The sequence below is a fragment of the Eurypyga helias genome, unplaced genomic scaffold, assembly GCF_000690775.1.
Source record: "Eurypyga helias isolate BGI_N326 unplaced genomic scaffold, ASM69077v1 scaffold11735, whole genome shotgun sequence".
NCBI classification, from domain to species: Eukaryota; Metazoa; Chordata; class Aves; order Eurypygiformes; family Eurypygidae; genus Eurypyga; species Eurypyga helias.
In genome coordinates this window covers 23,347-39,123 of record NW_010252204.1, presented here as the reverse complement: position 1 = coordinate 39,123, position 15,777 = coordinate 23,347, and the positions used below count along the sequence as shown (strand labels likewise).

At 35.9% G+C, this 15,777-nt stretch overlaps 1 protein-coding gene across 1 annotated transcript in view; it reads right to left on the bottom strand.

Moving 5' to 3' along the window:
- The window catches only part of RP1 (retinitis pigmentosa 1 (autosomal dominant)), a gene marked incomplete at its 3' end in the record, with an annotated part of 34,175 nt that extends 23,370 nt beyond the window's left edge, over positions 1-10,805 (bottom strand). Inside the window, exons 1-5 of the mRNA XM_010152287.1 lie at positions 10,397-10,805; positions 10,167-10,360; positions 8,647-8,818; positions 3,971-5,809; positions 701-3,742 (exon numbers count right to left, since the gene is read on the bottom strand). Of these exons, the coding sequence (XP_010150589.1) occupies positions 701-3,742; positions 3,971-5,809; positions 8,647-8,818; positions 10,167-10,360; positions 10,397-10,805 (5,656 nt within the window). The remainder of the gene's footprint in view (positions 1-700; positions 3,743-3,970; positions 5,810-8,646; positions 8,819-10,166; positions 10,361-10,396) is intronic.
- Between the last annotated feature and the right edge of the window lie 4,972 nt (positions 10,806-15,777).

Genomic DNA, 15,777 nt, shown 5'->3' with positions numbered 1-15,777 from the left:
GCTTTTCTTCCTATGTTCATCCCCATAGCAATCTAAGTAATCTAAGTATCTCAGCATAATGTACAATTGTGATTTATATTTATCAGGTCTGGGCTGTATTCATATTGGGGGTATTGTTGGGTATGGTATTCAGCAATTTATTTTGTGATTTTTTTATTTTTCACTAATCTAAAGTTATAGAAATTCCAAAATCGCTATTACAAGTCTTTCTCAACTTTGCTGTTTCCATTGTCCATTTTATAAGTGCAAACTACTTCTTTTTCTTCATCCTCCTCTTCTGTAAGAAAGGCATTTTCTTTTTTCAGATTTTCAGAGGCATTATGTTCAATGTTATTTAAAGAATTGTCACACTTCAGAAATGTTTCAGAATGACAGATTTCTGCTGGATCTGCCAACATTGGAGAAATTTTTTCTCCAACAATATGAATTAGGCTTATTCTTAGGGTTTGGCATATTTTTGGCTCTCTATTGGGTAGCTCACTATTTGTGCCTATCACAAGATTATTGGGTACTTGTTTGGATATATTATTTTGACAATTGCTGACTTCCATGGATTTTACATTCATATCCTCTAAAACACATAACTTCCCTAAACAGTTTGTGTCTTTCAGAGTTGAAGATGCAAGTATTCCAAAGTTACTAATAAAATCTAAGGTGTTATTAGCATAAAACCTATTAAAAATATTATTGGCAATCTTACTGATGCAGTTATTCTTCAGAGTCACATGATTATTTTTGTCTGTTACTAACCATGGGAAATGTTCATTCTTTTTGGCCAACAAACATGAGCCCAGCTGGTTCTCAATATCAGATGCCTTTCGGTAGGCATATCCTCTCTGTTCCTCATTAACTGGTGTTATTGTCACCATCAGTATTGGACAATGTTGGCCACATATAGCATGGAGTTTATCCAAAGAATCTTCTTCCTGAAGAGCACTTCTGTTAGCATTACTAACATCAGTCGGCTGAGACTGTATGGGTTCAGTGTTTAAAGGTTGTTCCAATGGATGCACCTTGTTATCAGGCAATCTAAATTCTACAGATGTAAAGGTGGGAAAATTGGTATCAGCCTGTATGGAAGGATGCGTGGAAGTAGAACCCACCATGACTGATGGCTTGATCTTTTCTTTCTTTGCTGCAGGAAGGGAAGTAATCTTACCATTGCAGCTAGGTTTGCTTGTTGTACTTAAGTCATCCTGAAAAGGGTCTGAATCACTATTATGAGGTATATTGAAGTAGCTGCAAAAAGTTTCAGGGGGTTTAGCCATGTCTTCAAGTTCTGAAGAAGAGATTTCATTGAGGACTGGGTACTGATTCAGATTGCTGAAGTGCGAGTATGGAACTTCATCACTGTTAGTGTCAAGGACTGTGTCTGTTGATGTTGTATCCAAATTACCATACATTCCAACCCGTTCAGGTGGTGATCGTCTTATCAAATGATTTTCTTTGAGAAGCCATTTGCCTTTATCTATCAATATTCCTTCATCTTCATTAGCTTGTATGCAGGGTTGACAATGCTGCTTTGGATCTTCCCCTAAACGGTGATTAGTATAATTGGTCCCTTCCCTGTTAAGAGTAGCTTGTGGTGTTGGTAAAGAAGTATTTTCTCTTCCCAATAGAGTGTCATCTTTGTTTATGTTTACCGGAAATTCTTGTGATGGTAGTGAAGAATGTGGCAATTTCTCTGCAGAACAAGAACTAGGTTCTTGAGAAAAATAAAAGGATTTTTCCACCACTGCAGAGTGGAATTCTTCAGTATCCTTTTGCAATACTTTCGACATATAAGGAAATCCTTTCGGAAAGTCAGGCTTAAATGAAGCTTCCATCTTGCCATAAAGTCGTTCAATAGTTCTTTTTACATAGCCAGTATTATAATGTTTTTCAATTACTGCTTCCTCCCCACTTTCATTGGTCAAATCACTGGATGCTCTAAAGTTATCATCACTCTCTTCAGTATCCGGTCTGTAATCTGACCAATCTGAAGTAGCAGGACTTTTTAAGCATTTTTTTAATTGAGAACTGTCTGAAAACATTTTATTCTCCAGTTCTTCTATGTGCAATTTCTGTTCTCCTTCACTCATATCACATTCTGTAATTTGCTTTGATTCATAACAAAATGATAATGGAGAGACTGTAGATAACCTCTCAGAGGTTTCTCCACTAGATTCTGCATCTTCCTTGTTTTCCTGTACAGTATAATCCTCATTACTATATTCTACAGAAGTTTCAGCCCCTAGTTTAAGGTGGTTATTTGTTTTTTTGTCATTCCCTGCTGACTTTGGATCAACTTTCTCATCTTCACTTTTATCAGTAGTAACATGTATATCTTTTTCACCTTCCAACTCAGAAGTATCCTGATCTAAAATGTGATTTTTATCATTAGAAGTTATGCTATGAATTGTTGAGTTAGGTTCTACTGAAGTTTCTGACTCTTCATTAGTGAATGAAATATCAGTGGTTTTGTCTTGAGTAATTTTACACAGACTATCAGACATTTCTTCATTTCTTTCAAGTGGCTCTAAAGCTGATTCAAGGCTACAGTTATTTGAATTAGTATTGGCATATTGACCATCTAGCTGTGTTTTGGGAGCACTCAAGTCTAAATTCTCTGTTTCTCTACAAATATCTTTCTGTATATCAAAGCAGCTTTCTAATTCACCAGTCAATTTTAGAGCTTCTGCAGAATTTACACTGTCCTTCGGAATACAAGGCTCAACAGATTTTTCATTTTCATGCAAATGTATACCATTATGAATTTCAGATGTGGGCATATTCTCATGGCATTGTGTGGAGTCCTGCTTTTTGAGTTGTCTCCCAATGTGTAGTAAGTTATTTTCTGTTGATTGTTGAAAATGTGAGAAGGCAGCCTTCAGTTCATCAACTTTTTCTATGACTGTGTCTTGTTTCAGAAATTGCAACTGCGTACATATTTCAGAACAGCTACAGGTAGTTTTTTGCATATCATCTTTAATTGTCCCAATCAAACTCTCTCTCAGATTCAGTACAAGTAGCCAAGCTAAGAGGACATTGGAGGAAGAACCAAAAGCTGAAGGAGAAAGATCTGAAAGGCTGCAAGCTTTTCCTATACATCCACTATGTTCTTTCTGGAGACCCAGCAAAGTTGACTGTAGTTCATGTAGCAACATGCTAGACATGCAACTATTCTGAACATCAATTCCCATTTTCTCATTCACAATTGCACAATCAACTTGAACAGCAACTTCAGATTTTTTTCTGTGACATAGGCTGGTATCTTGAATATCAACTTCTGACATCTTTTTGCCTTTGTTATGTGTTTCATAAAACAAGTGTACCTTAGCATCATGATGAAATTCTGATTTTAGTGAATACTTGGCTTCTTCTATTATAGTTGTATTAGCATGAATGAAAGAGTCAGTTTGGTTTTCACCTGAATCTTTGGCTGATTCTTTTAAAGTTCCCAATTCACAAATAGGCTTTAATGTTTTTTTGGTTAGATTATGTTCATCCAGATAGTTCTTTCCAGTTGCATGCCCTTTATCTGTGATAAGTCTTGCTTCTTTATCTTTAGAAACATCAGTATTTTCTTTAGGAAAATGAGAGACATTGCAATTCTCTATATGCCGTTCTTGTTTATTTATAGGTGGTAAGACAGAATTTGGTGACAAGTTCTTCAGCCAAGTTTGGACATAATTTTCAAGCGAATGCTCAACAACCTCCTCTTGACAATCCTGTTTTAGAGCCTCTAGTGTAATGTTTCTCTCTGACATATTTAACTTATTTGCACTTTTACTTAGATTTTTCTTCATCCTCTTTTGCTTTTTCTCTTTCTTTGATGACGTATTTTCCAAAATATTCTTTTCCATATCTTTTTCAAAGTTAAGACTCTTTGGCAATTCTGATAATGGTTTTGAAATCATTGGTGAGTTAGATGTCTCTTCGAAAGAACTGGCTGTGAGTTGTGTGCCTTCTTTCTCAGTACTCAGTGTACCCTGACTGTGTTCAGATTCATTGTTTGAATCAACTGTCATTAGACCATCTTCACTCTTTGCAGATGAAACGATACTATTTTTTTTCCCTGACTTCAATTTTACCTTGGCCAGCTTGCTGCTATTACTTCTTGGTTTTTTATGAGATGATACTCCATTTTGTTCAACTGAATCCTGGTTATAGAACTCATCTTCAGGACATATGCTTTTGTCTGAATTGACAAACTCATCGTTGTTTTTTAGAAAAAATTCTGTTCCTTTTTTCTGAGGTATTTCAGAATAACTATCCATAGCCTCTGTTGTGGAATCCTGTGTGTTTTCACTGGTGATATGCATTTCCTCACTTTCAGTTATCCCTGAAATTTCTTTATCTTTTTTATTTTCATATGTACCCTGCTCTACAATGTTAGAAGATTTTCTTTTCTTCTTGTTTTTGGTGAGTGAAGATGCAGACTGACTGTCATCAATGAGCTGTGTTGCCATCACAGATTCAGTCCTGATATTGATTTGATTCTCCGTTTCAGTAACAGTAGGAAAGGATCCAGTTGTTGGGTTTATTTTCTCAGTAGGTGATTTACTACATGGAGGTACTATCATCTTCATCTGACTGTGTCCAGGACAGGCTGAATGCACTGAATGTTCAGAAATAGGTAATAAATCAAAAGCTTTGCAATTTGTTTCTTCTTTTGACTGACATAATTCTGAATATCTAATGAAAGAACTCAGTGATCTTTTTATTTGTTTAATGTCACATGACTTATGGATGTGGTCTGCTAAACCTGGCCTAGCTGCCTGGTAAATTTTTGATGATGGTATGAAACCACTGATGTTAGCTGTGCAGGTTGTTACTAAACTATTATATGTCCCTTGTTCCACAACTGATTTCTCAAATATATTCTGTACCCGTTCATCCTCATCAGGCACTTCTGATGTCTTCCTATTTGTATTTTCTATTAAATCATTAGTATTGCGGCTTACTTTAAAAAGCATTTCTTCTTTTATATTCTCTGAAGAAAGCTTTAATAAATCGTTGTCACTCATCTCCCTAAACTTTGGATCAGTGACACTTGATGTTTTTCTACCTGAATGAGCTACCATACAATACTCAGATTTTTTTTCTCCATTCTGTATTTCTTCACTGTAGGAAAACTGTCCTATTGTCTTCTCCTGAACCTCTTTCTCAGATACCAAGGTGACACTTTCAACTACTGCTTTCTTTTGTCTAACACGCCTTGGCCCAGGGGTGGGAGGCCTATAAAAGTGAGGTCTGATATTATCCTCAGGTACATCGCTCACATCTAGGTCTGCAGAATCATTTTTATTACAGATATTACAACCAGCAGTTTTTAAATCAGACTCTGATTCTTTGTCTGACACTTCTGCACTGAATTGCTGCAACGAGTCTCCCTCTTCTTTAACGTAGGTCTTCAAAAGTGGGGCATCTTTTGGTTTTATACATTCTGATGCATTTACATTGGATAAGCAGTCTTGCAATGCAGAATTGCAAATGGCAGTATTTTTGTCACCAGAAAGGCCAGCACGACTTACAGTGGTTGTCCATTTAATGGTTTCTTCCTCTTTAATTTTGAATCGAACTTTCATTTCCACTGTGATACTACCATCTTGATTAAGGTGGACAGATTTCTCGATGTCATCTTCATACTGTGCCACAGATAAGTCTTCACCAGTAACTGACTGATTTCCTCCTATGCCATTATGACTGTCAGGAACATAGGAAGATTCTGAGTTGTTACCATTTGAGTTGTTATCATTGCTGGAACCTTTATCAGAAGAAACTGAGAATATCTGAGATCTTGAGCTAGAGCCCATTTCAGCTCTCACTACCAACAATTACATTGAAAGAAGCCAAATTCATTCAGTAGATGGAAAGTAGAGCAGACAAATATCATGGATAAGGATCCAGACGGTGAGACAGCAGAGAGGCAGCATAAGAAAAGAAAAGAAGGATAAAAATTAGTACAAAAGAAGATAATGAAGTGTGTTTATTTTACAGAGTGTTAAAAAAGTAGAGAGAAAAACATGGCTAATCTTGCTGTTCATTTTAAGTTTTTAGAGAAACAAGTATAACCAATATTTAATAAGGAATCAAGAATTTAATTACTTTTCCACTTAATTTTATTTTGCAATAAGTTCTTTCTAATGACACAGCTACAGTCTTACTTGAAGCTCCAAAGCCTAAAGAAGTGCTAAATGTCTTCATTTTATACTTAGCTGGGAGCTGAGATTGTCTTGAATCTTTCAAGGGATCCACAGGCTCTCGCTTGTTTGTGCTTCAGGCTACCAACTTTACTTCCTCTTTGTGTTTTTGAGATCATTAATATATCATTTCCTCTTAGGTCTTACAGTTAGTGCTAAAATGTGTCAGTCAAGGTGAACATATATCTCCCTGCGCTTAATACAACTATCTACAGCATATGATTACTGTGAGTAGTGTCACTGACACATGAATAAAGGGTTCAGATCCAATCATCTGGACTGATCTTCTATAGAAAAGTAAACATTGAAGTGTCTGAACTTCTTATAAAGTCCGAATTTAAATCATGACATTCTGAGATACTTTTTAGGCTACAGTACTACAGCTGATGGTGAAAAACTCAGTAAAACCAATGGGAATATTTACAGACTTCGGTGAATTTTAAGCATGGCCCAATATGTGTTTGCATACACATTAAATATTCCCAAAACATGTTTTGATTACTCTGTAATAACTTGGCTTTTAAAAAAAATATATATCTCATCTCTCTCTAGCAGTTGTCACTGTAGAGGTGAGAGCTAAAAGAACACGCGATAAAAATAAAGTTTTGCTGTCTTCCAAGAAGTTCTACATGTGCGAGGGAAACAGCACATGTACACCCACACAAAGACATCCGCAACTGCTACTGATACCTAAATATATAGGAGTCACCATTTAATAGAAAAGTTTCACTTGCAGAAAGTATTTTAACAACACGCACTACTATTAACTTGCTTGAATTTAAGCACTCTTTTTTTGCTCAAGTGAGTCACAAATGGTATCATACCAAGACTTTCACAGTTAACATATTACTGTTATAGATACATGTCTATAATTTCAGGCAGAGTGCCTTGCAAGTTTCCCAGGCATATGTTTTCTCATGTACTGAATCAGAAATGAAAGTTTGCGCTAACTCCTTTAACACAGACCAGACCTTATGCTTCCCAAAGTAAAAATCTCACCTTCTCTGTCTCAGGAAATGAAATTGGAACAAAGTGCCTGAAATTTGATTTTTCAGGCTCCCACGTCATCAGTGATGTCTCCTACACAGGATACTTCTGAATTTCTCAGGTTAAAGACAAAAATAAGGTTGGGTTTTTTTCTCCTTTTCTCTAATTGCTGTTAACTAAGGATTAGAAGAGGCAACTTACCAGCTTCTCAACTACTCACATTTTCTACCTTTGTAAGGCTCAATGTCTGGCTCAAAGCAAAATTTGGGTAAGATTTTTTTTTTGTTTCTGCAGAACTTTCAGTCTCAAAATGTTCCTACTCATTCTCTCTTGACTCATTAGTTATGCTCTGCAAACAACTCTCAAGCTGTGCAAGTCAAAGAACATGAAGGTTGAGAAAAACTACAATGAATAGCTTGGTGAGGACATAATAAACTGCGAGGGACGTGGAAGAAAACCCTTTGAGTAAGTGGAAGTCAAGGGTCTTATGTATGAATGTGCTCCATGACACAGTCAAGATTACCATGGAAAGTCTCAGTACAGAAACAATTACAGTGCTCCCTGGGTCTCCAGTGCAGCATACAGCTGTGTCAAGAGTACAAGGTACCTCAGGATTAAACAAGTTTCCCCTGTGACAGTACCTCTTTCCTACAGCATGCTCTAGTGCTGAGGATCCCCACATGACCTAAAGCTCTGGTACGGCAGCATGTTATTCTCCTCAACCTCAGACTACTCAGCTAGCCTGGCTTCTCTCTAACAGCTCCTCACGCACTTGATCAATCACTGGCCACGAAATGCTCTTACTGAGCTTGTCAGCGGCACAACTCCAACAGTAATCAAAGGGAAAGTACATATTTGTGTACCTTTTCCCAAACTTATCCCAAAAACATATGTCACAGCCATGAGGATATAGGAAAGAATGAAACTCTGTTTCGGGAAAAGCAGCTTCAAAAACATGCTGAAATTGTGAGTGGATAATGTTTTCCTGTTCATGTGGGACATGGGGCATGGGAAAAAGTGAAAAGCTTGACGACGACAAGTCAAACCTCCACTTGCCAAGGTAAATCCTGAAAACTTCACTAAAGTTTTGCTCCAGAAATTCAGTCAGTTAAGAGCCTGGAGTGGGTTGTGGCTTCTCTTTTACCCCTGCTGTTATTAACTGTGACACCAAAAAATTAATAACAGTAACATTAAGTGCATTAAAACAAAATATACTTACAGATTTGCATCCTTGTTCTAAATAAGTCTGAAAGAAAATATGCATACTAGCTGAGCACTTAGCAGAAACTTATATTTTAAAAGGAACATTAACACTTTGATCTTTCTTATGCTTATAGAGGAGTCAGAGCAGATATAAACAGTTTCAGCTGGCCTTTTTGAACATCCTTGATCCTAGTAAGATTGTCATGGTTTGTGTCTTATGCTGAGAGAGATAAACGAATTAATAAAATACAAATTAATTCAAAGAACTTACTATTTTCACTTTCTGACTTGCTATTTCCTTTTGGGAATACACGATTTGCAATTCCAAGCAATTTAGCAGGCCGTGAATACTCAAGAGAATCATAATTGCTTGGTTTAAAAGGCTCTCTCCCCGCTGCGACTACAGTTCCAGAACACAGTATCAGGGCCTGAAGATTAGGAACCTGGAAAAAAAAAAAATATTACATTCTCTGCCTTAGTAACTACAAAAAATAACGTGAGAGATTTATCCTTTTCATGCTTTAATATCTTCACTTCTTCGTCTCTACATTAGTTTGCAGCAGGCTATTAAATATGTATCACAGTACAGAATTAATTTTTCAATTCCTATAAGGCCCTTTCTATCTCTGTGAGGCTATGTCTTGTTGCATAAATATATTAGAAAAAGACTTTGAGAAACAACTTGGATACATATCAAAATTTTCTTATAATTTAAGGGTTTGCCTATGTAATTTTATTTCACCGTTGCACAGTGATTGTACATAGCCATGGAATAAGAATATGCATTTGGAGGTAGGTATACATATGAACATATATTTGGAGGAGGAAAGGGGAAATTCAAAATACACCCCAAGTACCTGACCTGAACTGCCACAGAGGAACAGGACAGAATCACAGAACCATATACAGTGGAAAAGACCTCTGGAGGTCAAGTAGCCTAACCCTCTGCTCTGAGCAGGGCTGACTGGATCAAGGTGCCCAGAGCCTTGTCTAACAGTTTTGAATTTATTGCACAATATATTGCAAGATAAGGCTTACTAACTGCACTTCACTGTCTTATAGGTGATGTGGATGTTTTCTCAACCTAATACAGAATTTCACCAAATGGAAGGGCAAGAAAAGATCTCCCTTAAACTCTTGGAGCTCTGCATGAAATTATCTTTCCACATACCACAAGTGCTTTTCTGTGGTTAAACAGACAAATAGAACACTGAGATAAAATTATATAAAACTGCACGTGAGAGGAAAATCAGGATTATTAGTGCTGCGTCATCTGGGTTTAAGATACAGAACCTGGTCCATGGTTTGAAATTATAACAGACAATCAGGTGTCATAGTTCCAAGTCATTAATGGCAAACCATTCTGCATTTGTGTAATGATAAAATATGTGTGGCTATTAGACGCTACTTATCGTATTTTAAAACTTTAAAAATCACAGGTAAACAACATTAAGACTAAAGGAAGTTTCTGCATAAGAGGGTAAAAATACAAAATTGAGAACATGCCTGAAAGAAGCCTGAGTAAGAAAAAGAGAAGTGTTTTTTCATGACGACTTAAAATAAAATTTCCTCACTTTCTTCTCCCTGATCAAAAGATTCCAGTATATTTCCTCCAAGCTAGTAGACTTCTTGAAGGGGAAAAGGCATAGAAAGGAAACAGCTGAAATTCAGCACATTAGATCTTACACCAGGCCAGTGTCCCAAGCTTTTAACTGATGAAATCATCTTTTTGATTAAAAATAATCTAGAAACAATCATAGAAAAACTGTCAGTACTCATCTTTATTCTCACCTTTCTGCCATCAACAGTATATAGTTTCACAACTGGATATTGCATTAACTCGCTCATATAATCCAGAAAGGCCTCAAACGTCTGTGTGTTTTTCTTTCCCAAAACTATGGTGCGCCTGAGTCTTACATCCCCATTTTTGAAAACAAGCATCTTTTTGGGAGTTGTTATTTTGCTTTCTCGATGGCCAAATCCATCTTCGTTCTCCCTTGCTAATTGTACAGCTCGACGACGGGCGCTGACAGGCCTACTGATCTGCCAGGGGAGAGGTTTTTTGCTAGCCTGTTCCAGGTTGATAGGCTTCATTTTCCTCTGATGGGAGCAAATATAAGATTTTCCATCTTCAAGATCCTCCAAATTGGTGATGCTGTGTCTCCCTTTTGGTGTACTAATATTCCTTACTCCAAAAGGTAATGGGACCCGTTTGGATAAACTATCCAGCAAGGCATCAAATGTTTTATAAGACCGGTTATTAATGACCATTTTGATCCCATTAAACTGAGGATCTCCGCTTTTATAGAAACAGATCCGTTTTGCCACAACAGGTTCAGTAACATTGAAATGGCGCGTGGATAAACTTTGTTCACTCTCAGAGGAGTTTGGCTGATTCACCGAGTAACTAGTTGAAGGTGTTTCACTCATTTTGACAGCAATCTGTAAGAAAGAAGAGATAGATGTAAAACTTTTCTTACGACTAGTAAAAATACAGTCTTCATTTTGAAAGGTGGAGAAAGAGAATCTATAAGAAACAAACAGCAGCAAGTTGTGCCAAAAAATCATTGGATTTAAACGGATCCAAGCTGTTATCTCTAAATTCCACAAAGACTCTAGTACTGTCAGATTAAGTTAGCATAGCTCTACTTGCAAATATTCCCAAAACTCTCCAATGTAATTTCAAATCTCTTATCATTTTGGTACAAGAGATCTTTCCTTAGAATAAGGTAATTTGTCAGTCCAGAATGATAATTAGATGTTTTCTTTCTTGAGGATGAAGCTAATGACAACATTTCATATTTAAGATATTAGCAAAATCCTTATTAGGAGGGAGCAATTTGTGCCAAGGCATGAGCCATACACAGTTCAAAATAACAAAACTGAAAGACAATAAAATTTGTTCTCATCTCCTGTACTAGTTTTAGACCAGGACAAATTCATTGGAGTCAGAGGAAAGGCTCCAGATTTACTACACTGTAAACAACACCAGAATAAGGCATGAAACATTCTTTAGAGTGAAGTTGCACCATAAATTGACAGACCATTTCCTTTTCTAAGTTTTATATTTCATAATACATAAACAACTACAATATTTGCATTTATACTGAGGGAAAAACAACTGATCAAATATGACTCTTTTTGGTAGCAGAAAAGTATGGCTAATCAAATAATCAGCCTCAAGGAAACAGTTTTAGGAGAGTTCTACTGAAAAGATGTATAGCAGTCTCAGAGAATATGTTTGTCATCAAAACAATATAAATCAAATTCTTTGACAATGTCACCTTGATGTAGCTGTCATCCTGACTAATTGAACAACCGCTTCTGGCTACTACATATTTTTCTTAATGAAGCTATGGAAAACAATATTTTAATTATTTTACGACTATATATCAGTTCTGAAACGGATAAGAAAATGTTGCCACTTTTCAAGACAGTCAAGGTCTAAATAAATAAAGTCAGATTTGACAAGATTTTATCTTACTGTGTTCTTACAACTTTTCCAATAACGCATTGTTTCCAGCTTGGGTCTTTTACCTTCACTAAGAGTTAAGAACTTTTAAGATGTTCATTGTTTTGAAAAATGATCAGAGCACAGGAAGAAATGTGTCCTTCTCATACATTATTTATGCTGTAAATTGTACTCATTCTAAGTGCTAAAACTGAAAAATAAGGTAAAAGGTCTGCACCAGAATGATGTACACAAAGATTGCTTTAGGTAATCACAATTCTATTAAAAAAAAAGAACAAACAAACAAACCCCTGTAATTAAGGAATATGCAGGAAGACATTTCCAAGCCTGGCTGCAGCAACTTATACAATCCAGTCCATGATGGCCAGAGAAATCGCTTACTTTCTGTGGCAGGAAGGAGCTCCACTTCAACTGAAATCACTGATAGGTACAGTTGCTCATCTTTTTTGACACATCTATTCAATAGCTGCCTAAATTTTCGTTACATTTCTAAACTGAGAGGTTGACTGGTGAGTTACGATTAAGAATGCTATTTGAACCAGCCATTTTATGCTTCATGCGTCATTCTGTTTATACTGATATTCCTGGAGGAAACCTATAGGGGCATTTTTATTGCTAGCTGCAACACAAAGTTTTCTACTCTCTTTGTGGAGCAAACGTTCTACTCCAACAAAAGCAGCAATGACAGTAGTAAAGTTCTTGAGTGAACTGAATGTTGTGTTGCACTATTCAACTGGCCAAGAAGACTTGACCTTGCTAACAATGCCCAGTACAGGATCTCTGGGGAAGGGGAGTAAACTGTTAAGTCATCATCAATAATTGCCAGAGACAGAAATGAACAGACATAGCTCCTCAGCTACTCTGTGCTATGACTTCTCACCCTTTATGGAAATGGAGTGGAATTTCATCTAACTCTATGATTCTTCACTCTTACAAGAAATAAAATACGTGGATTTTCTCATGAGATTACTGATAATAATTGTTTTTAATTTAAGTCATTCTGAATATTTGTACTTATGTAAAATATTCAATTCTGTGACCATGTCCTGTATCTCTAAACCCAGCACAGCATCATTTGGAAGAGAAATACAATACATTTTACATAAAGATAATTATTAGACTGAGTGCTGACACTGTGGAATGAAATCCAAAACAAACAGAGAATACAGATATAAAGACAAAGGACAGTTTTCATTTTCAACATGAAATCATTTTCATTCACAAAAGTAACTAAGGAAAAGAAGTTTTTCTAAGCAAAACATAAAATTAATGATAAAACAGACAGTTTTGGCAGAGAACTGATGGTTGCATAGCACACCATGTATGAAAGAAATAATGGTTGCATAGCACACCATGTATTAATTCTTTCTATTAATGACTTTAATAGTGGAAATCACTTATGCAACATTCAGATACCTTTTAATTGCATTTTACAAGTAGCAAACATTCCAACAAACAAATAAACAATATGCTGTAGAAGTTACTATTTCATTCTACAGCAAATCACACTGTTAATACCTCCATTTCATCTTAAATGTAACATCAAATTTCATACTTAAATAATTTTATTCTAAAATTAAGAAATAGCTAATATTACATGACACACAATGTCAGTTCAGATATTTTGGCAATTACAATGTTAAGAATTTTATTCTGCAAAAGAATGAAACAGAATTCAGAATTGAATCCCTTTGACTGCATTTTCATAAACAAAACCACTCAAAGTTAATGCCCAGAGCTGCTAAATTTTATAAAGACAAAAGTGGAACACTTTGTTCTAAATACATAAGAATATGTCTAATGCCATATAGCTGGTAAATATTGCATATAATTTCATCATACTCACCCACAGTCACACCCTATGTAAATAAAAGAGTAGTTAGCTTGTTTTCGGAGATAAATAAATTGTACATGTGACTGTCTATGCCATATGAAATGAGCATCCTTAGTCTTATTCCAAGCACACTCAGATAGAAAAGACATCATAATCCATTTGCTTAATCTCAGCTAATGTTAATCACCAGACAAGGTTCACCTCAGGTAGCCATTTTTCAGAGCAGAGTATCTAACATTTCCTTCAGCAAGTCATTTAATATGATTTTTAAACTTTATTTATCTTTTTAATATTTTATTTATATAATTTTCTCTTTACTTAGATTGCTCAAGAGACTCACAGAACCACATCAAATAAAAATGTGGGTGGGGAACGTGGGTCAACTAATCTATCTTCTTCTCAGTGTAGGGTTATCCTCCAAGCTAAATTCTCTAGTGATGTAAATTTTAAAATATGTTAAAATAGAGATCCTACCACTCACCTTCTGAGGCTATTTATTAACTACCTCCTGGCATTAATTCTTGCTTTTGTTCAATCATTTGGTAAAGAAGGGCAATACAACACATAAATATGTGTGAATGTAGTTTAAGAAGAGATGGGAGGACTACTTCTAACTGCAGCTTAAATTATACCACAGAATATGCCGGTTCTTTTCTTTTTCCAGTGGAAATATTATGTCCCCAGACTGTGACTGTTCCATCTAATTGCTACCAGATGTATAATCTGATTTGGAGCTTCTTTGCTTAATCAGGATTACAGCAAACTCTCCAAACTAGCTATGTAGAACAGCAACAAAACCACTGCTCAGTAGCCACTACTTCTGCATGCCATGATGAGTTTTAAACTACTTTCCTTAGTGGAGAATTCAACGTTTATATAGAGGCATTTTAAAATACCCCTTCAGTGCCACTTTCATAAAATGCATAGGCACAAACATTAAACAATAATCTCGCGCAGATATTTCACTATAAAGATTGCTTTCTTAAACATTATATTAATATAAATATTTAGATCCTTAATCTCTCTTAGCTAATGTGCTGCTTATAGTCCAGTAGGTATTCTGCTGTTTACATTTGTTCAGAAGATTAATTCTCTGTGTGTTCTGGTGTCATATAACTTAACCACTTATACAGGAATTTTTATATGGTTGATTTTCTTTTAAGTGGAGGATCTAAATCATCATTGCTACCCTCATTAGGGTAGCAGGGGAAACAGTGCATGAAAAGCCACTTTTGATAATCAGCTAATCCATCAGTAGCTTCCATGCACCACTAGAATTTGAGACCCAAGAGATAACACTGCTGGGACCTGGTGAAGATGATGAACAAGTGTTGCCATTTGACGGTATGAATGCCCCTTCATTCTGTAAGACCTCAAAAGGCTTACATAGCTTCTGTCCAGATATATGTAACGTGTTACACTGTTCCTTCTTGTACTACAAACACTCCATATATTCTGAAGATATAGAAAAAATCATCAACCTCATAGTAAAAATAGCATCAATAAGAATTATGTTTAATTCAGAATTAAAGCTAACAAGCCACAAAAAATTATCACAGTCCTATAGCAATAAATATTGGCACATTTTTCATCCATCCATGGGGACAGCTTGACTAACATCCATGGAACTACTAAAAAGATGTGATAATGATTTTTGCCTTAATATTTGGAGAACACTTTGTCTTTTTATATAAACCATTCTTAAAGAAGAATTGGGGAATATAAAATTAGTCCAGAAAATTTAAGAAGGCAAAATTAGGCCACATGAGAAAACATAACAGTGATTAAAATTGTAATTGCAAGCAGGATTACAATTGTCTTGTTTGCTGTCATTCTCACTTTTAAATTACATGTCTGTTTATCTCCAGAACATCTTCAGCTCTCAGTTATGATACTAAACATTACATTTCATAGAATCATAGAATCACAGAATGGTTAGGGTTGGAAGAGACCTTAAAGATCATCTAGTTCCAACCACCCTACCATGGGCAGGGACACCTTCCACTAGACCAGGTTGCTCAAAGCCTCATCCAGCCTGGCCTTGAACACTTCCAGGGATGGGGCATCCACAACATATCTGGGACACATGTTCTAGT